This window comes from Vidua chalybeata (genome assembly GCF_026979565.1).
Source record: "Vidua chalybeata isolate OUT-0048 chromosome W unlocalized genomic scaffold, bVidCha1 merged haplotype SUPER_W_unloc_4, whole genome shotgun sequence".
NCBI lineage: Eukaryota > Metazoa > Chordata > Aves > Passeriformes > Viduidae > Vidua > Vidua chalybeata.
This window is the reverse complement of record NW_026530339.1, coordinates 971,200-993,309: the sequence shown is the minus strand read 5'-3', so window position 1 is coordinate 993,309 and position 22,110 is coordinate 971,200. Positions and strand designations below refer to the sequence as shown.

Sequence of the window (22,110 nt, the reverse complement as noted above, 5' to 3'; positions counted from 1 at the left end):
TACTAACATCTGGTCCAAGATGGTACCCAGGAAAAAACATAAAGCTATACCTAGGCACTGCAAACACTACTCCCACAAACAGTGACAAGAATTCTCCGGAGTCAAATACAAGACCTCCTCAAGATCAGACATGTTCTGCCTGGAGACGAAGACGTCGCCAAATGTTCGCATACCGAAGAAAAGACCATCCCATCACACGACAGCAGACAAAACAGAAAGTGAAACAACATTCTGCTGTAGCAGTCGAGCCATAAGCCAGACACAGCCTGAACACAAATTGTTCTCTGAATTACATGTTATTACCCCTTTTTTTACCTTAAAAAAACCTATTGTTCCCCTTTCTCAACTCTGACCAAAAACCCCTAACCTTATACCCACTCCCCCATCCTTTGCGTATAGAAAAAAAGGGGAAAAAAAAAAAAAAAAAAGGTGTCCTGGGGTGTCCAGGGGACGCCGAGCCCTGTTCTGGCCGGGCCGGCCCCAGCAGCTGCCAGACAGTAAGGTGAGAGAGGCTGTGGAGCCCTGGCCAGAGCAGGTCTGGATTGCGGCTGTTAAGATCTTGCCATCAGGCCCCCTCCCCCCAGAGGCAGCCCTGCAGCCATGCAGAGTGGCCCTGTGGCTGGAAGTGAATGCAGGGAAAACCAAAGACCAGCCATGAAGCCAATCCTAACACAGCCCCAGCCGCAGCTCCCACCACAAGTTACCAGTGGGTCAGGTGACCATTTCCAGCGCCCAGGCAACATGTTAACCCTTTCAGTTCTTCAATCTGCCCTCGAGTGAGAGAAAGGAACAAGATGCAAGCATGTAAAGGAACAACATGAAGATATCAAGGTCAGTGAAGAAGAGGTCAAGCCCCAGATAGGAGGGATGAGGAGATGCCTTGATCTTGGGGCTGAAATCCTCTTGTAAACTATAGAGAAAAGACTCTTTTTTCCCTATAGTGCATTAAAGTATGGGGAGATGAAGGGTTCAAATTGATATTGAGCAAAGACCTCCATGCTAAAGAAAGCAAATGTTAAAGTATCTGTAATCCCATGAGAAGTTTGAACAGAGAAAGAGAGAAGAGTGATGAGACCCTGTACCCCCAAGGAGTAAATGAAGATCTCTATTCCCAGGGATGAAGATGATTTTAGAGATAGATAATGAGAACTTTTACCTTTGAACAGCTCATCTTTAAAACAATACCCCGTAAGTCAACATAGCCCATAAACAAGCTGTGGGAAGGCTTGTAGAAAATAGGAGGAACTTCACGATAGCAGGTTTCCCCGGGCAGCTGTTATTCATGATGAAATTGAGAACCACGAGAGAAATGTTTTTTTTCCTCTTGTGGAGAAGTCTCCATAACATTAACAAGAGGGACTTCTCTCCCTAAGTGAACTGAAAAAAAACTATTTCAAAAGTGGTAAACTGACTGGAAATTTTAGGTTTTGTTTCTTTACATTGTCAGTGGACAAGAAAAAGTTGTGGGGGGAGGAGAAATGTTCTGAATAATTTGTTTTGATTCCTACTACCTTTTTTTTCTTTTAGTTACTGTTAATAAAATTTTCATCATACCCTTTTAAGGTTTTAAACCTGCTTTGCCTTTCTCCTCATCCTATCTCACAGCAAAAAATAAGTGCACTGGTGATTGACCAGCACCAAACCCACCACACTCATTAGTACATTAACCAGAAAACCTCAAAATTAATAAAATTTCAAATTAGCAAACCAAAACCACTACAGAGGGTCACCAGGTTTAGAGGGTGTTGAAGTGATGGCAAAAGTTGCCATTCAGTGGAGACTGCACTCATGTCAGTGTGAGGAGTCGCAGCAGCTTTCCCAGCCCACCAGCGCGGGAGGGGGGGTGCACGGCTGCTCCATGTGGAGCAGCAGCACGCACAGTGCTCAGCGCGGTGAGCTTCTGGTATGCAGTCAGTGCGATAACTTCCAGAGCTTACCAGCTGAGGCTTGAGGGGGGTGCTGGCGCTGGTAGCGGTGACTGAAAAACACTGAGCGTAAGGGCGTCCTGTGGTAGCCCAGTGGTGCGGAGTTTCCCAGGCAGAGGGAAAGGGAGGCAGGAGACCCATAGATGGCAAAAAACTGCACACATGCACGCCTGCCCGCAGTGACTTGGGGACACCAAGCAGTAGAGCCTAGCGGGCTGACCTGGTGGCAGGGTACCCAGGGGCGAGGGGCCGGCACCAGTGGGACCGTTGCTCAGAGAAAATCAAGTGCACGGGCTTTTCCAAGCGGGGACTGTGAGGGAGGAGGCGGGCAGGGTTTCCCAACCCACCGCGGTGGTTTCCCCGACCCGCCGGCACAAAGGAAGCCAAGGGGCAGGTTTACATAGAGTAGCGCTCATGGCTGCACTTGGCACAGCAAATTTCCAGTGCGCACCGACCCAACGAGGGTGGGGGGAGGCAGTGGAGGCCTGGTGCACTGACCGAGATTACACATGGCGTTGATGGCAGTTAGGGACCGGCTGGGCAATGCGGGTGTTCCCGAACCAGGGTGTGGAGCCGCAGCGGCACCCCTATGGGACCTGCCAGCATAGAGCCATGAGACGGAGGCGGCAGAGGGTCGCGGGCAGTGGGGGGGCTGCCGGTGGCGAGTGGGGCGGCTTTCACCGACTGCAGGGGCGGCCGGCAGGGAGGGCCCAGTTACATGGGGTTTCCAGGCCAGGGACCGCACGGGTCCGCATAAGTGGTAGTGGGCCGGGGGCGCCCGGCGTGGTGACTTTCAGCAGTGCCGACCCGACTGAAGGTAAACGCGGTAGTCAGAAGCCCTGGAACCCAGAACCGCTGGTCTGCTGGTGTAGGGCTGCTGGAGGCGGGGACCGTGCTCATGGACTGGGGGAATTTGAAGGTGCAGAGCTGCTGGTAGTGGGAGCTGCAGATGACAGGGGGCTTGGGCACTGAGGGGCTGCTGCTGGGTGCAGCGACTCAGGGCGCGTCTGGGGCATGGTTTGCGCTTGGTGCTGTCGGGGGGGGTTGAGAGCTGTCTCTGTTATGCGGGGGTCTCAGGGACCCGCCTGGGTGACTTTCAGCAGTTGCTCTGTGCTAGTAAACTGGGAAGCACCAGAGAACCAGAACACGGCAGCGAGCAGCAGATCCTACCCAGTAGCACAAAAGTCCCTGAATCACAATGGGGTTTTTGTTGTTTTGTTTTTTGGGAAGAAAGTGAATTTTTTTTCCTTTTCTTTCTTCCTCTTTTTTCTTTCTTCACTTGTTTTCTTTCTTTCTCCTAGCTAATTAGGAAATTGAGCCTTACTGAAAGGACCTGTAGTTTGCTAATTAAAAGTCCCCAAAAGGAGAAGGAGTATCATCTCCCCTCTTCTCTTGCCCTCCTCTGGGCTGCTAAACCTCTAGGCTTTTCTTTTTCCTTAATCTTCAGGCTTTTCATCTGGTAGTTGCCAAGCACATTAAGAAAGAGTGCACTGACAGGTGAGTTTTGGAAACTAGAGTGTGCCTGTCATTTCCTGACATAGTTTAAACCCCTTGTCCGAGATTGAGAAGCAAGATGTTTTCTATTACCATCTGTGTAGCAGTTGTCTTCTGGGCAGTTTTCCTTATCTCCTGTTAATGGGCCCATCAATATCTTGCCACATGACTCAGAGATAACTCCCTCCAGGAGCCACTTCTGTTTAACGGGTAATCAAGGACCCACCACATGACTCAGAATGACATCAGCCCACTGTGAGATGCTCTGCCCAGCGGGGAGGAGCTAAGCATCCCCACCTAGATATATTCTGGGGTTTTGGACAGAGCAGGGAGCTTTCCCACAGGTTTCCAAGAGGAACAGCTTGGGGTTTTTCACTAGACCTTCAGAAGAAGACTATACCCTTCTACAGGACCACTGCTCCAACAGAACCACATCTGCCACTCCAGGAGGAATGCAGCCACTCCAATTTGGACTGCTACCAACACGCTGGCCAAAGGAGTATCAGGTTGTATTCTGACTCTGTCAGTGGTTTTTCTTTTGTATTATTGCATTATTAATATTCTCAGTTCAGTCAGAGAGAAAAAGAGAGGGTTCTACCAGGCTGGGCCTGGGAGAGAGTTGGAAAGGAATGTAAATAATTCTCTATCTCTCTTGTTGTTCACATTGTTTATAGATATGTTCTGCCACCGTGCGTCATTTACAGAGCACCAATGGTGTGAGATGTTTTTACTTTAAGACCAATGAAATTAGTCTGCACAATGTTCTCTATAAATAGAGCGGTGCATTTGAAATAAAGGAGTTTTCTTCTCACCTTCTGGTGTTTTTCATTCCCGTCCTGCCTCAACAGTGACATTGCATGGTTTTGTTTCTTTTCCCTTTTCCTAATAAATTGTATTTCTGACTTGGAGTCTCTCACTGGTTTTGCTTTCAAACCAGAACACCCCTGTTGCCTCTCAGCCACTGACCACTTTATGGTTGGGGCTGCTACGGAGCACTACACAAGCTCTTTAAGTTAGACAAGAATTGAGAGAGTATAAAATGGTAGCTTCCTCTTTGTGCCTGCCTTCCCATTATTCCAAACTAGTGCAGCCCCATTTCTGTGGGGCAGGGGGAATGTGAAATGCCCAAACCAGACTGCCTGCCCTGCTTTACTCCCTGGGCCCAGCTCTGTGCCCATCTGGTGATTTCCCCTCTTGATCACCTCCTAAGAGTTTTTCTTCAGCTGAGGGCTGTGTCCTGAAAGCTTCACTCTGCTTCTCCTTCCAGGCTCTCCTCCCACAGCAGGAACAAACACTCTAAGAGTGACAGAGCTACAGGGGGTCATGGCATGAAACTGTGAGATGGGCACAATTTCAGATCTGTACCTGCATCTAGGACCTGTCGTGCCAGGCATTTGCTGTGTAGTCTCCTGCTGCCTCCTGCTCCAGTGGCTGCAGGAAAGTCTTGCCTCATGTGTAATTAATTAGTCAGCACTTGTGGCAGAGTGAGAAGCAAAGTCAAGGAGTTGCCAGCACATGGGTGTGCTTCCTCCTTCTGGCAGAGATGCTCAAGGAAGAGGAGAAAGAAATGGGAGATTTTCCCTGTTTGTGTCTCACTGCACATTGCAGAGTCCTAGTGCAGTGACATTTTCCCTTTTTTTTTGTAGCTTCCCCTGTTGTTTTAGAGTTGAGAGGGTAGCTCGCTCCTGGCAGACCCTTTTTGTAGTTTGTAGCCCTCTCTCCCCTGTGGTTTGATGCCTCCTTCATCACTCAACTCATCTGTTGTGTTCTTTTCCTTCCCTGAAGCTTTTCCTGCTTCCCTACAACGTTGCCAAGTGTTGGAAAGAGCAAGAACTGCCTCCAACTAAGCCCTGTACCTGTGATAAACACTGGCAAAGTACTACTTCTCTTTCAGGTTAAGAGAAGAGCTCAAGTATCAAAGGCTTAGATGCATGACACAGATACCTTTCCCTCCTTCAGTCCGAGATGACAGGCCTGTCTGTTCCCACCCCAAAGGCACAGAAGGTACTCTTTAAACTGTACCACAATGTCCCACGCATACTCCCCTCTCCTATCCCCATCCTCACCATGACATGAGAGACCCACAGGGGTGTCAGGGCCAGAAGAGCTCTGACAGAGTGCTGTACACGTGTGTACAAGTGTGTACAGCTCTGTGTGCACATGTGTTTTCTACTGTGCCCAGATGTGAATGTACACGTCCTGCTTTACACAGTGTACATGTGTATTAGTGTCCACAGACTACTCAAATAGATGTGCTGAAGTGTGTTGCAGCCGGAATTGCTGCTAGTAAAGTCCAGGGTAAGGAAGCAAAAAGGGCCTTTGCATGTTATCCACAGATGTTTAATTCAGCTGCGTGGTAAGATGTTCAGGGTCCCAGGGCACACTCCCCAGGCAGTCCAGGTTTCTGTGCGACCCCAGAAGTAGGGGCTGAACAGTGCTATTGGGGTAGTACAAAGACAAGGGTCAATAGGGGGATAGGGAGGGAGTGGCTCAGGGACATAGGAACAAGGGAAGGAGCCAATGGGGTCCCAACAGCCCCCAAGGGAAGCCTCTTTTGTCTCTCTGACCTAGGGAATGCCCCTCAGGTTCTCCACAACTCCCTGTTTCGATATTATTAAGAAAGCTTCTCTGAAGGATCAACTGAATCAACAGAAAATGACAAAAATAATCAAAAGCATCCATAAGACAATTTTCAAAATGCAAACAATTCTGAGTCCCCAGTGTCCAAACAGATTTTCTGGAGCGTCTTAGAGCTGGCAGGAGGGGTGCAGGGTTTTATTAGCACAGTTTATCAGGAAACTGAGTCAGGAGAAGGTTTCTTCAGCAGGGGCTGGTTCTCTGTCACCTGTGGCAATGATCGGCTGTGATAGACACTGTACAAGGTAGTGTAGGGGGTGGTGTGCCTGCTGGAAACTCCAAATAGAAATCATTAACTTTTAAGGAAAAGATGGTTACTTTAGGGAAATTTTCCTTTCTTTCCCTCCCAATCACCCCTCCTCTGGTATTGAGAAGGAACTCTGGGAAAAGGGATTAGTGGAGGGAGGCCATGGAAGTGGGGAAAAGGAGGTGGGAATTTGTGGGAACATAAAAAAGGGTAATAGGACAATGGAAAGAAAAAGGGGAAAGTGGGAGGGAGGCAGGGAGGCCACAGGAATTCAGGAAGGGTATTTGAAGAAATGGGACTTATCCAATTGGGAGATTCTGTAATTACGGAGATGGACTTTTGGATGCAGGATGGCTCGTCGGTATTCTGTGCTCTTTTGCTTTTAGACTGTCACTGGGGCTTGATGGCTGTTGTTTTGGGTTCCATTTCCTTGGTAGTTGTGTGGAAGACTTCTATGACGTGGATAATATTTCGCAGGTTTGCAGTTTGGTGCATGTTTACTACCTTGCACTGGAACTCCACCTGATCCTGTTACATTGGCTGCTTGGGGGGCTTTTATTCCTTGTATTATATTTGTCATGGTTTGACACTGGCACAATGCCAGTGCCCCCATGAAAATACACCTTCCCCAAATGAGCGCTGTGAGGTGCGATCAGGAACAGAGCAGAGCAGGCTCAAGCTTAGAAATAAAGGAAAAACTTTATTAACCTACTACTATAATAAAAGACACTCACAGAATCCAGAATGAAATCCTTCCCAAACATTCCTCCTCCCCCCACCCAATTTCCACCAAAACACAGTGAGACACAGCCCTGGATTCCTGATCAAGTTACCACCCTTCAGATAATCAATTCTTAGTTCATCAAGGGAGAGAGGAGTCTCTCCTGTACCATAGACCCCCCAGGAAACACAACTGCAACCCTTCTGTGTTTCCATGTCACACATGGCAACCACCCAGAGAAAATCTGCCATTGTGACACCCTCCTTTCCATGTCACAGTGCTCTCACCACCATGCATAGACCAAGACTGCTCATAGGGCTCCTTTAAGGATGCTTTGCCAAGGACCAAAAGAACAACAGTTTCTCATTTTTGGGACAACGCTCCCCCCAATTTTCTCCTCCCCTGGGGCCGAGGGTCTCGAGAACAGAGATCTTCTTCTTCCTGAAGACAGAGAGCACCACCACACCCTCCTCAACTTTTCTCTGTTCATTCCACTCCCGCACTTGCAGTTGCTGAAGCAGGTCACTCCCACTCCTGCACTGTCTTGGCTCCAACCATTGCATCCCCCTAAAAATGCAGTCTTTGTGTTGGGGAGAATTGGTTCAATCTATGGCTATGCAAGAAAAGTCCAGCCAAGGCCACTCCATCATCTCGTCCCACCTAGAATTTCTTCTTCTAACATCTCAGGTCCCAGACTGTCTCACTTCTCTTTCAAATCAAGGAAGAGTAGTGTTTTGCAAAGCTTTCTTTTCCCAGGAAAGTGTTAAAAATCTTGGGCTCCCAGGACAGCTGAGATCTCACAGCAGGCTACTGAACTCCCAGAGCTGGGCACCTGCCTCCCCCCCATCTCTGTCTTCTCTGCAGCGTACTGCCGGCACATGATATCAAATTTCCAGGTGGAACGGGCTCTCTCTTTCTCTCTCTCTCTCCCTCTGGGGGGCTGCCTGGGACATCTCAGTGTTTCTCCACCCTTCCGTCCTGTGGGGGGCAAGCCTGGTTCCATTCCCCTCACCCCCTTCTCTCTCTCTGGGACTCCGGCCTACCTCGGCCACAGGCCGCATGGCTTCCTCTCTGTCTCCCAGCCTGTGGCTGGGCAGGAGAGTTCTGCACTCTTTGCTGACCGGAACAGAAGAGAACGTTTGTCACCGTTGAGCAGGACGGGAACAGAAGAACTCCAAGTTAGAAGGCAAAGAGAATGAACTCTGATTTATTTCAAATGTACCGCTCTATATATAGAGAACATTGTGCGGACTAATTTCATTGGTTTTAGAGTAAAAACATCTCACACCATTGGTGTGCAGTGAATGACGCACGGTGGCAGAACATGTCTATAAACAATGTGAACAACAAGATAGATTAGAGAATTATTTACATTCTTTCCCAACTGCTTCCCAGGCTCTCGCCTGGCTAGAAAACACTTTCTCTTTCTCTCTGACTGATCTGAGAATATCCACAGTCCAACTTGTCAAAACCCATTTCCCAGTGTGAGCAGATGCCACATGACAGAAAAGAAGGTATTAACAAACATGTGCACATACCCAAATCAGCCAAATTCGGAATTTGGCAAGATGAGAAACATCTGTTTGTCACAGATGCAAAGCCTTTCGGCCTCTGGGATTTATCCCAGCCAGTAAGGTGCAGCAGGTGAAGCTTTGGTTGGCATTCATCAAATTGCTTTTGCAAGGTGTGTGCACTTGATAGAAGAATCATGCAAGGCTTTTGGCCCATGCAGTCATGTCCTCAATGAACCACTTGACTGACATATGAAATGCCATGAAATCTCTGAAATGCCATGGCCACAGGCCTTAATTCAACCACTTGGACCGAGGCTGCTGTGGCTTTCCAGTATTTTTTTTTTTTCTCAAAAAAACCAGCAGCACCTGCGGGCTCTAGGACCCTGCGGTGCTCGGCGAGGCGGAGGACCCGGTCCAGGGGGCTGGGCTAAGCGTCCCAAACCTGGCCGGGTGGGCGGGGAGCCAAGGCTCTCTGCCGAGCCAAGATCCACGCGGCTCGGTCCCTCCCCCCAGCTTTTCATAGGTATCACTTGGGGCCCTTGGATCTGGGGTCCCTGGGACACTTCATGGCCACCCACAGATGGACGACCTATTCTAACTTTATATTTCGGTGCATGCCCCCAGCAGGCTGCGAGAATCCCGGCAATTCCTCTGGCTTTTCACCCTCCCCCCACCCCACCTGGCCATGGACCAAGCCACAGCTTCTCGGGACCCCGCTTCTCCCACTCTGCGAACAGGAGCAGGACGCGCGGGGCGCGGGCAGGGGAGGTTTTCCTGGGAATATAAAATTCCACCCTGGTTTTGGGGATCTTGGCACCACTCATGCCTGCCCAGTACAAGGGGCTGCTCTTCGCTCCCAGTTTGTTTGCACTGCCGCGGGATACAATGGACTGAATCGTGGCCCCACCCCCATCCTCAGCCACGGTACCAGCAGCAGTGGCGCTGCTGCGGACCAAGCCGGTGTTCCCTCCCGCTGCCTCTGCCTCAGTGGGACAGAGCTCGGGGCAGTCTGGGGGAAGCGGAGGGAGTGGTGGGTTGGATGCAGGTTCTGAAACAAACAGGCTGGATGTGTTGTCCAGCACAGGGCTGCCCACTGTTGCCGGCGGCGGATCACAGAGCGAAGTGGCTGCTGAGTCGGCTTCAGGCGGCCCGGCGATGGGAGCTGCTGCGCCCTGCGGGCACTGCCCACCTGCAGCGAGTGGCGCGGGGGGTTAGAAAAACCTTTCTCTTTCTCTCTGACTGAGCTGAGAATATCCACAAACGTTCCCCTGGGAGTTTTCTACTTTTAACCCCCTGTTTTCTCAGAGGCGTGTCCAATGCCTTCAGTGGTCACTCCAAGCATAGATATCCAAATCTGACCACTGATTAGTTTGACCCCAACTTCCTGTGAAAATTCACTTCCTTGTCAAACCACGACAATATTAAATTCCACAATTTCTCCATCTCCTAAGCTGTGGAGGTATTTCCTGGGGTTATTCTTTTTTATAGCAGTCTGATGAACAAACACATCTTCTTTGTTATCATTTCAGGTGATGAAACTGTATCTGTTTTTTACATTGAACCATTTCACTGTCCCCAAAACGTTCATGGCTGTGATAAGTTAGAAAAGACTCTTTGTTCATCAAGACAGAAAGGAGAAGCCTTGTGTAGATAACAGAAAACCAAAGGAGAAGCCTTGTGTAGATAACGGAAAACCGCCAGACAGAAACTAGCTAGTATGTTGATTACTTAAGCTGGTTGTGTAATTAGAACTTAGGTGCATATAACATATAACCTTATATGAAAAAGACCATTACAGGGCCGTGGACTTTCACCAAGGAAGAAGAGAGGAGCCTTCCTCAAACGACCACCAGAGAGTAGAAGACGACCCCCTAGCAACAGAGGGCGCAAGCGCAGAGTACACGCAGAGATACCGCGAACATGGAAGAAAAAGAGTATAAAAAGACTGTGGGAAGGGGGAAACAGTGTGAGCCATTTGCGGAGTGGGGACTCCCCGGCTGCACCCAGCGCTGTTTGCTTGCCATCGCTTGCTGTAATCAATAAATTTCTGATTGACTCTTGAAAGGCTGAACAAATTATTCGCCTCAATTTATAACAATGGCAAGGACTTTTTTACCTTTGCCAGTGGGTTTGTGTTTGTGGTGCTGGACTTGTTGCTGGTGCTGGCACTGAGATGCTGCTGTGCAAAATTTGTCCCGCTCCCGGCGCTGGCAGCCGCGCTGGGGCCTGGCCCCTTCCCAGGGGTCTTTCTCAGCTGGTCCCCATGGGCACTGTCAGCACGGGGTTTCTAGTACAGCAGTGGTGATGCGGGTCCTGCGGATGGGCGTGAGGCAGCGGCGGTTTCGCTGCAAGGACTGTGGCTCTGAGTCATCTCCTGGAGGGGCTGTCCGCCTGCCCGGTGACGGCGGCACCCCGGGGCCATCGGCCTCGCCCGCCTGCCCTCGACCCCCGATGTCGCGGGCCGCTGCGACCCAGGCTTGGCAGTGTGTATCGGCCTGCTCGACCTGGCTGCAGGGCAGCCGTGGGTTTTCCGCAGGGGGGGGAGAGCTATGGCAGAGCGCCGAGCGGCTGCAGGTTGGTGCGAGGGGAGATGGTTCTGGCCACCTGCGCCGCGTCTCGTGGTGCTATAGCAACTGAGGTAAGCATGTCCATTCTTTTGTTTACTGTCCTTTCCAGCACTGCAAGGCTGATTAAACTGTACGTTTGGAAAAAGGCTCGCACATGGCATTTCTTTCCCTTTGGTTGTAAGAAGCTGGTGCAGCTGTAATTTGCCAATCAGAGGCCGCACCTCTGACCCCACCACCCTCACTCCTGAGATCGGGACGGAGGCAACTGTGGGAGGAGGCGTGAGGACCAGAGGGCAGAAGGGGAGGCCCCGTGGCCCCTGCCACGCGGTCTCCACCATCTTGAACATGTGAAATTGACCATGTGGCCACGTCCATGCAGTGAGAGCCAACTTGGTCAGCAGGAGTAAGGACGGGAAAACCTGGAGGAGTCTTTCCTTGCGACAGGAGAGAGGGTGCAGGGGCATGAAGAGGGGAACAGAGAAGAGGGGTTTTCAGCTGGGGTTCACCATTTTTTAAATGTTCCTCAAGAGTCAGAACACATTTCATCATCATATTAAATAAAGGATGGAATTCTTAGTTCTTAATTTTTCCCGAACTACTTCTAAAAATTCATCGTTTAGGACTGAGTTCTGTGAGATATAAGGAAAATGCTTAAATAACCAGTGTACAAAACACTTTAAATCCCCCTATGAAAACTAAAAATTTTCTTCAAGAAAAGACTTTTTAAGGTGGAGGTAAACGTTTTGTTGTGCATGGATGAGTGTTGTTTCCATCTCAAGTCTCTTCCTAACATCCGAGAGTAAAAGGAGGAAAGAACCAAAGTGAGTTCTCATAAACTATTCAGTTACCACAGCAAACAAAACTTATATGCCTTAATGTCAACACATCTAATTAGTACCATACAGTGAAATGACAAATATCCATAGTAATTAACTAGTGCTAACTAGGTCAAGACCTGCATGAACATTGAAACCCTTTAAATAACTCTATCTGACCCATCATTCACTGATGTTTTTAATAATTTGCTCATATTCACAGGAATCCTTAAAAAATTATTGTGCCCCAGCCTAAAACAGCCATCATTCATCCTAAGTATAAACTTAAGGCTTCTTAAAGAATTGACCAAGATACCATAATCCAGTGAATTTTTATCAATGAAACTGATTAACAAAATTTTACTCTATATTAATCTCAGCACCACAACCAAACATGCTTACACAAAGGCATCACATGATTTTTTCCACCAAGGTGCTCGAACGCTTCAGCAACAATTCCAGCTGTTAAACACAGAGACTCGTAATATAGTTAACACCTGTCCTAACTCCCAAAGCCACACTGCACCATTGCAGATGGGGGTAAACCCTCATGACCTGCATGCTTTGCAAATCTAGCAAACTGATGTCACACATATCCTTGAATTTGGCCATCTAAAATATGTACATGTCTCAATTGATACCTTTTCATGAGCTATATGGGTTTCAGTACACACAGGAGAAAAGAGTCGGGATACCATTGCACATTGACAATCAGCCTTTGATGCTTTAGGTATCCCCCATACCATCAAAACAATGACCCTGCATATACCTCACAAAATACAAGACAATTCCTACAGCTCTGGGGTATGTCACACCACACTAGTATTCCCCGTTCAGCAACAGGATGACCCATCGTGGAACATGCACATGGCACTTTAAAAGGTATACTTGATAAACAGAAGGGGAGAATGTGTCGTGAGATGCCACAGAGTAGAATGGCTGAAGCTATCTATACCTTAAATAATTTGACAGTATTAGAAAATTCCCAGAATTGAGTAATTTAAAATCACTTTTTATCATTACAATCATCTGGTAAAGCCCAGTCACCCAAACCCAAGGTAATGGTGTGAGACCTCACCAATACATGGGAAGGTCCTTGGGATCTTATTACTTGGGGATGGGGATACACTTGTGTCTCCATGGGTATCCACATGTTGGATACCTGCCAGATGTGTGCACCCTGCACTATGCCTTGCTCAGGATCACAAGCAAGACCCTTTTAATGGCCCCTCAACAGACGTCGTGGAGCCGTGTGTGGAGCAGTGATTGAAACAACTTGTGCACCTGCCTCATGGAAATCTGGGACTCTTGAAGTGACAGTTTATTTAAATATTCTATTTGTTTATAAATTGTTTCTTCTGTTAGTTAGTTTTTCTGATGGTTCTAAAAGTTGAATATTTTCTCGTTTGTAGTGTTAAGTTGTTGTTGTGGTTTGATATGGAAGTGAATTTTTTTTTTAGGAAGTTGGGTCAAACTAATTAGTAGTTAGGTTTGGATATTGGCACTTGGAGTGACTACTGAAAGTATGGACACGCTTCTGAGAACACAGGGGGTTAAAAGCAAGAACTTCCAGGGGAACTGTCTTTTTGGTTCTGGTCTTTAGAGAGTGCAGACTCTCCCCTGCCCAGCCATGGGCTGGGTGGGGAGGGGAAGCCATGCAGCCTTGTTTAGGTAGGCTGAGGGGGCTGAAGGTCTGGAACTGAGCTAGCTCCTGCGGACGGAAGGGTGGAGAGAAGCGGAGATGTTTTTGTTCCCCCCTCAGAGAGAAAGAGACAGAGAGCCTGATGGCACCTGGAAATTTGCCGGCAGAGGAGATGCAGAAAGGGGGGGGATGATGCCCAGCATAGGAGTCTGGAATGCTGAGCAGAAATTTCAGGTGTCTAGGAAGTCTAAATTTTTAACCCTTTTCGGGAAATGAGGGCTTTGTAAAATATTACTCCTCCTCAATTTGTAGTGGAAGAGAGATAGTCCGGGACCTGAAATGTTAGAAGAAGAAATATTTAGGTGGGAGGAGATGATGAAGTAGCTTTTAGCTAGACTTTTCTTGTTAGCCATAGACTGAACCAAAATCTCCTGCAATAGAGACTGCATTTTAGGGGGATGCAGTGGTGACCCAAAAAGACCTGCTTCAGCAAGTACCAGTGAAGGAATGGCAAGAACAAAAGAAAGTTGAGGAGGGAATGGTGATGCCCTCTGTCTTCAGGAAGAAGATGATCTCTGTTCTTAGACCCTTGGCCCCAGGGGAAAATGGGGGGGACTGTAGTCCCAGGATGAGAAGCTGAACTGTTGTGTCTTTAAGTCCGTGGCAAAGCATCCTTAAAGGAGCCCTATGAGCAGTCTGGCCATGCACGGTAGTGAGAGCACTGTGACATAGAAAGGAGAGTGTCACACTGGCCGATTTTCTCCGGGCGGTTGCCATGTGTGACAGGGAAACACAGGAGGTGGCAACTGTTTTTCTTGGGGGTCTGTGGTGCAAGAGAGACTTCTCTCTCCCTTGATAGTTTGAATATTGATTATCTGAAGGGTAGTAATTTGATCAGGAATCCCGGGTGATGTTTCATGGTGGGTGTTTTGGAAATTAGGAGGAGGAGGGGTGTTTTAAAAAGTCTTCATCCTAGATTTAGTCTATGTGTCTTCTGTAGTAGTAGTTTAATAAAGTTTTTCTTTCCCTTTGTTATTAAGCTTAGGCCTACTCTGCTCTGTTCCTGATAACATCTCACAACATTTATTTGGGAAAGTGTATTTTCATGGGGGCGCTGGCATTGCGCCAGTGTCAAACCATGACAGTTGTACTTGTAACTTCTAAGCAGTTAGCTTGTGACATGTTAGCCTGAAAGATTGTGTTGTTAGTGGTCTCTCCTGACAGGTCCTGGATGTGAGTGCTGCAGTTCCAGTGGTACATGGGATACATCACTGGCTGGGGAGGCTGGGTTTGTTGAGTTGGGTGACGAGCCTTATTCAAACTAGGCTCATGTTGTCTTTGTCATCCTGTCTTCAAAGGGCCTTTGCCGAAGGATCACAGAGAACACTTTGCATTTTTTAATAAAACAGAAAGGGGGAATTGTCACAGCACAGCTGGTCTGTAGTTGGACAGATAAATCTGGCCATAAACAGAAATTCAATTTGGCTAAGACTAGTTCATTACAGAAAAGAAATAAACAAGTCCAAGTCCCTGCGTGAACAATGATCGGATGGATTTGAACTCAACCAGGGGACTTCAGCCAATCTCATTCAATCCTGAATGCAGACATATCATTGTCCAGGGAGCTGGGCAGTGCTGAGACCCTGACCAATCCGTGACGCCATTGAGCAGGATGGGAACAAAGAACTCCAAGTTAGAAGGCAAAGAAAATGAACTGATTTATTTCAAATGTACTGCTCTATATACAGAGAACATTGAGAAGACTAATTTCATTGGTCTTAGAGTAAAAACATCTCACACCATTGGTGGGCAGTGAATGACGCACAGTGGCAGGACATATCTATAAACAATGTGAATAGCAAGATAGATTAGAGAATTATTTACATTCTTTTCCAACTGCTTCCCAGGCTCTAGCCTGGTTAGAAAACCCTTTTCTTTTTGTCTCTGACTGAGCTGAGAATATCCACAAATCCATTGTCCAAGCATGGGAATTTTGAACCCCACTATAAAAGGGGGTGTCGAACAATAAACCAAGCTGTTTGTCGCATGATCATTGGTAATTTCTGTCATACCTGTCTCCAACCAATGACCTAATGTATTAGTACTGCTTGATACTGGATGCAGTGTCTGTATAGAAATGTATTTTGGAAATTCAGCAGAGAAATAAATGCATGATTAAACACAAAATACTTTACCCCTTGTGCTTTTCTTGCCCACGGTGCCTCATGTGCATATATATATATATATATATATAATCTACATACAGGCACAAATAAATGGTTTTATCTCTTGTTGAAAACTTGCTGAGATCATACTTTTATGACTTGTGTTTTATTTGCTTATGTTTTGTTTTTAAAGACCCTATCAATTCTACAGAACATTTGGTTTCCTTTAATATGTGTGGGCCCTAAAATAACTGCAAGATGGCAGCATTACTAACAAACCACTTGTTCTCCTTGTGGAAATTAATCTCCTCTTATTCTTTGCCACTGGAGTAGGTTTTCTTCTTACAATTTGTTTTTAAATTTTCTTTCCCATCCTTACTTGCCTTTTGTAGGTGCACACTGTGCCTCCATCAACTGATTTGGGGTTTTATGTTTGAAGGTCAGCTTTCAAGTGTTTATTGTCAGGGTAGCTCAGAAAGAGTCATGAGCTATGACACTAATGTCCTTGCTGTTGCAGCCAAACAATTGCAGAACCAACTGTAACTGTACTGCCAGCATCCATGTATATTTACAATCTTCCATTATGTTTGATTTCAGTTCTGTGACAGGGATTCAAATTTCAGTTCATTGGCTTCAGGACCTTTTATTCTTCTGGAGATCCCCGCTGTGCCAAGGCAGCATTTTAAACTTGTTGGATGCTTAGAATACTGTTAGGACAATCTAATTTGTTTAGTACTGGCAATTAAATTGCTATTTATATTTTGGTAATGCTTCAGATTCTGTCTGAAGGGCCAGGATTTCTTCCAGCACAGAACAGGTGATGCATGCATGAGTAGATGATCCCTGGTCATGGTGATGTCCATTCTGCCATGTAGAGTGGTATCAGTATGTCTTTATCTTCACTGGAAATATGTGACCTGTAACATTATTTTTATGTTTGCTTTCTGTGTGCTTGCAGCAAATTTGTGAATAAATAATTTGTGATGCTTTCTGCATTTTAGTTGGTGATTTTTCTACCTTGTGACATCAGTTCCTGTTACTAAGTGCCTGACTGTATTTTGTACAGTTGATTCCATTACCCTTTTTTCTATGACTCTGTTCCTCAATATTGTTTGGTTCTTTAATATCATACTCCTGTACTGACTATGCCTCTCAAATTGATGTTCTGGCAAATAGCCAAACAGTGTGTTCCCAGTTTGGAGTAAATAAACCTAATTAAAAAAACTAACCTAAAGTTAAAGCTAGTTGGATAAAATCAATAGGATAGGAAAAGAGAATGTGAAGAAAAGATTGTATGAACTTGAAGATCTAAAAGCAGATGTTACCTTCCCATTCCTCTGCCCTTTCTCACCATGCTCGGTTTTGACACATTTTATTTCCTTTATTTTAATACTTTTTAGATTGTGTCAGTTTGGTTAAGCAGCCAGGGTGTAGAGTACACAATGCTCATCTGACTTCTTGGGCAAACCAAGATAAACAGGATGTGGAGATGTAGTGCACATGGTTATTGTCACATCACTAAGAAATGCGGTGCTTGAGATGTACTACCAGCAGTTTCTGATCAGTCTTGAAGAAAGATCCTAGAAGGCAGGAAACTGATGGAAACAATGTGTGCAAACATGCACACACCCAGCTCAAAAGTCCCACCACAGATTTTGTGTCTGACCTAACTGGTTTGGAGGTGGAGGGCTTCTTGGCTGGAGGTTGCATGCCTGTGCATCTGCAGCTTTTATCGACTTCTTTGAGATCTGCATGCTTTTAAAGGGAATTAAATGTAGAAAGATGAAGCTGTTTAATATGTAACTAGCTTTTACCATCTGTCTGAAAAGACACTGTAAATGCCAAAGCTGGTAGGTAGTATTGCACCTCATTTAAATAAGATCCGCTGTTCTGCTCAGAACCCATGAGCTGTTGGCATGATGGGTGGAAAAGAAAGGAAGCTGTCTTAATTTTTTTTTTGTTTGTTTCTTTTTTAATTGTAGGATTAATGCCTTTAAACGAGAAGAAAAACAATGGCATCTGCTCAGTCAGAAAATTAGAAGTTTAGTGAAATGGCTCTAAGATATTCAGGGATGCTGTATGGTGTAGCTGAACCATTACAGTTATGATGCACATGATTTGCAATGTACAGCTTTACCATAACCAGTGATGCTTAGAAACAAACCTGACAGAGGCTGGATGACTTTTGTTGCTAGTGTGTCATGGCTTTCTGTTTCTTTTTCCCATTTTTTTTCAGGAAAAAATTAGTAAATGAGAGCTACTCTGGGTTAGCTAAGTCTGGTTCAGCAGCCAAAGTGATTTACATCTGGTTCCACATATTCAGAGGTGGTACAAGAAGTGGTGGTATCTTTGCCTGTGGAGAGATGGTGGTCTTTAAAGGCTGAGTAACCTGGTGAATATCTGGGTAATTTCACAGTTCAGCAGGGAGTAGATTGCTGTGCTGTGTCAGCCATACACTCTAATATATATATTATGCTGTTTCTGGAAAAATTAAGATATGAAAATAAGTTTTAAAAAATGAAGGATGAAAGAAATCAAGGGAGATTTCCATATTCTACACTATTCTTATAAACACATAAAAACTTTAAATCTATGGTTAAGATAGCAAAGACACCTTTGATTCATGTGAATGAACTTTATTAATTTGCAGTGGAGGCATCTTGTACAATAGTGAACTTTGATTTAGCAAAAGGAAAGAGAGTTAAGAGAAGCAGCCCACAATCCAATGTAAAATCTCCTTTATTTTCAAGATGTTTATGATGCTACTTCAAAAGCTATGTGTCTAGGTTTGGAAAGACAGGTGTCTGATAAGGAAGGCAGGAGCCTCCCCTGAAATGGAAAAATGTAGACCCTTTCCCTCTGAATTGTTATAAATTTGAAATTAAGGGGGCTCTCAGGCAAAAATATGGGAGCAGGAATAACAGTTCTTTATTAGGGAAGAAAATAAAAAGATAAAATAAGCAATGCAGTAAACCAAAACAACACTGGCAGAGTCAGAATGCAACCTGACACCCTGTTGAACAGGGTGTTGGCAGCAGTCCAATTGGAATTGTGGCTGCAGTCCTCCTGGAGTGTCAGGTGTGGTTATGTTGGCGTAGTGATCCTGTAGAAAATGGTGTAGTCTTCCTCTGAAGAGGCAGTGGAAGAGACAGCTGTTCCTCTGGGAAAATCCAGCGCAGAAAAAGCTGTGCTGGTGGTCCAGAATCTCAGGACTATATGCAGGTCAGAATGCTTGGCTCCTCTCTCTGGGCGGAGCATCTCACAATGGGATGTTATAGTTCTTATCAGTCATGCAATGACATTCAATAGCCCATTATCAGCAGATGTCTCCCCGGAGGGAGGATTGATTGTGGAAGAGATAAAGAAAACTGCCCACTTAACACAAGACAACTCCCATACAGATGGCAAATAGAATACATCTTGCTTTTCAATCTGGGACACTATGATATACTGCTGAATATGTTCTAACAATGATTAGAAGCTACATGAAAACCATTTATTAAATTTTCCCTGTGAAGTAGGCTAACTCATTTTCCAAACAGTGGCATGGTTGAACATATTCTGTATTTAGATCTTTATCAGGGGCTTTGAATGGGCTTTTTGTTATAAACTGTACAGGTTTTCATAATGCTTGAGGGCATTTATGCTATCAGTTAAAAGTATCCCCTCATATGTGCCTGCAAGACTTTGTAGGTGGGGAAAAATTATCACCACTAGTACTTCTGTACTTAGAAACTTCTCAGTATTATTCTATAGTGCTGTAAAGATTGCAGGATTCAGGTTTCCTGTTTACCTTCACACAAAATAGGCAACTAGAATTTTTATCTGCCGGTATTTATAGCCCCGCTTGCTTTGTGTGATAGAACTGAGTTCTTAGTGAGATCCCAGTGCCAGATAGTTTGTGGATTAAAGGCACAGTATGTGGTGATTCAATGTGAGCTTGTCTTATTGAAAAAGCCCAGTTTACGTAAGAGGCATTGTCCTGGTTCCAGCCCATATCAGTGGGAGGGAGTGTAGCCAAGACATGGTTATTTGATACCACCTTATGTTATATCCAGGGGTGGGGAAAAGGGACTGCTTCCAAGAAGAAAGGTGTTCCTTTTCTGGTGGAGAAAGCATGGTGGGTGGAAGGAAGGCATCCATCATTGTTTCATTGTTCCAGGATTGGTGAGCATTTTGCATGTAAATGTCTTTATACCCTTTTTTATTAGAATTGTTGCTGTTATTGTTTGTTTTCTTATCTCATTGTTGTTTCCAGTAAATTGTTCTTATCTGAACCCCTGGATCTCTGCCTTTTGTGTCTCCCACCTGAGGGGACAGGGGATTGGCTTGTGGTTTTCTTTTTAGTACTAAATTGGGAAAGATGATTCCTAAACCACAACAGGTGTGCACCAGGTTAACTGTAAAAGGAAGTGGATTGTGTCCCCTCACCGTCCTTTTCCTCTCTTGCCTTCTTTGTCTCACAGCCCCAGCTCTGGACCCTCCATGTGGCAGGACCAATGTGGGATCTAAGGACTGGTGATATTTTTTGTTCTCTTTCTCCCTTTTCTGTCTTTATTTCTCTCCCCTTTGCTTTGCCTGGGTAAAGCATGGCTTGCATATTCTACTCCATACTCCATACTGAAGTTTGTTGTGGGAGTGGGGAGATTGAGGAAGTGTGTTGTGGCTTGTGAGCCAGCACTTTTGAGGAGTTTGTTGCGGGAGTTGAGAACTCATTGAAGTGTACTGTACAAAATTAAGGGCTTGTTGGCCAGCACATTTTGAGTCTAAACAGTGGGCTGCTTGCTGGAATTATGGTGACTGTACAATAAAAAGATAAGAGTTCCCTGACATGTGTCTGGTGTCTTTGTTCAACCTGATGAGAATTTACAATGAACATCATGTCCCCTACCAGTGGGTTATGAAAAATTTTAAGTACCTTTGAGAACATCCATCCCACTGATAGGAATTTCTGAGTGTCTCCTGCTTTACTGGGACTTGCTCACTGGTTCTGTCAAACTGCACTATGATTTATAAAATGAGGGAAAAGACAAATTTGTAATTGTCCTAGGGTGACATTATGGTGCTTGTATCCCCAGTCATGTGTTCTGTTTATGCTTGATGTTATGTTCTGTGCCTTCAGGACTAGTTCTGAAAGTGAAGGTTTGTTTTGTCTTGTTATCAGCCGGCTCACCTCCCACCACCATCTGTGTCTAGGAGAGAGGATAGGGCTTGCTTGCTTGCTTGCTGGCTTGCTTTCGCTTTGCTCTTGCTCCTGCTTCTTGCTTTTGCTTATTAGTTAGTTTAGCTAGGCAGTCCAATTTTTTTCTCTGGACTGTTTTTCTTTCCCTTTCCTGAATACCATTCGAACCTGCTTTGGACTGGGACCTGGAAAACACCGAGAAACACTGAGAGCCTGCATTTTGTGACCTGCAGCAGCCATCCCCAGCGCCAAAGACCGATAACTGGGCGACCACTCCCAGGAGAGACTTCTGAATTTGTCATCTCTTCAGAGCAGTTTGTCATCTGGTGTTGTTGTTTTTGTGCCGGGGAGTGTTTCTGTCTGTTAAATAAACAGGGTTTTTTTTCCACTTGTCTCCGAGGAAATTCTTCCCAAACCAGGTGGGGGGGAGGGGCCGTGGGGGTTTGCTGTCTGGGGGGGGCTCCTCCTGGAGGTTTTCTCCCAAATTTGCCCTAAACCAGGACAGTAATACTGCAGCTTTCAGGCACACTAGTTTAAGGAAAATCTCCATCCTGTGAGGTTCTGTATGGAGCTGCAATCTCAAATCCAAAACAAGAGGCAGCTGTTGGTTGTGGACAAAGATAATGAATTGGAATACAGCAAGTGTTGGGGTCTTTTTATAGTTCTGTTCTAGTTGGAACAAGGATTAAATGGAGACTGATGGCATTCAGATGTCTGAGTTAGGCTTGGGCAAAAACTAAAGCATCTTAATGTGGTAAGATGTAATTGTCATGTAAAAAAACCATCTGGAATTACTTAGTACCACTTTCAAATTCACCATGTTTAATGTTATTGTAACTCCAGATACACTGATAATCATATAATGATTTTGGTTGGAAGGGGCTTTTAAAGGTCATCTAATCCATTCCTCCCTGCCATGGGCCAGGCATACCTTCCACTAGACCAGGTTGCTCAGAACCTCGTCCAACCTGACCTTGAATGTTTGCAGGAATTGGGCATCTACCAACTCTCTGGACAACCTGTGCCAGTGTTTCATCACCCTCATAATAAAAAATTTCTTTCTCACATCTAGTCTAAATCTACCCTCTTTCAGTTCAAAAACATTATCCCAAATCCAGGTGTCCTAAAGACAAGGAAAAAGAAAATATGAATAGACTGAATAAAGATGGGTAGCTGTTCTGCTTAGTATTAACCTCAGGGT

General features: G+C 45.8%; 1 protein-coding gene across 1 annotated transcript in view; it reads left to right on the top strand.

The window, feature by feature from the left end:
• Positions 1–10,842: 10,842 nt before the first annotated feature.
• The window catches only part of LOC128782890 (NAD-dependent malic enzyme, mitochondrial-like), a 34,643-nt gene continuing 23,375 nt past the window's right edge, over positions 10,843–22,110 (top strand). Inside the window, exon 1 of the mRNA XM_053933399.1 lies at positions 10,843–11,021. Within this exon, the coding sequence (XP_053789374.1) occupies positions 10,843–11,021 (179 nt within the window). The remainder of the gene's footprint in view (positions 11,022–22,110) is intronic.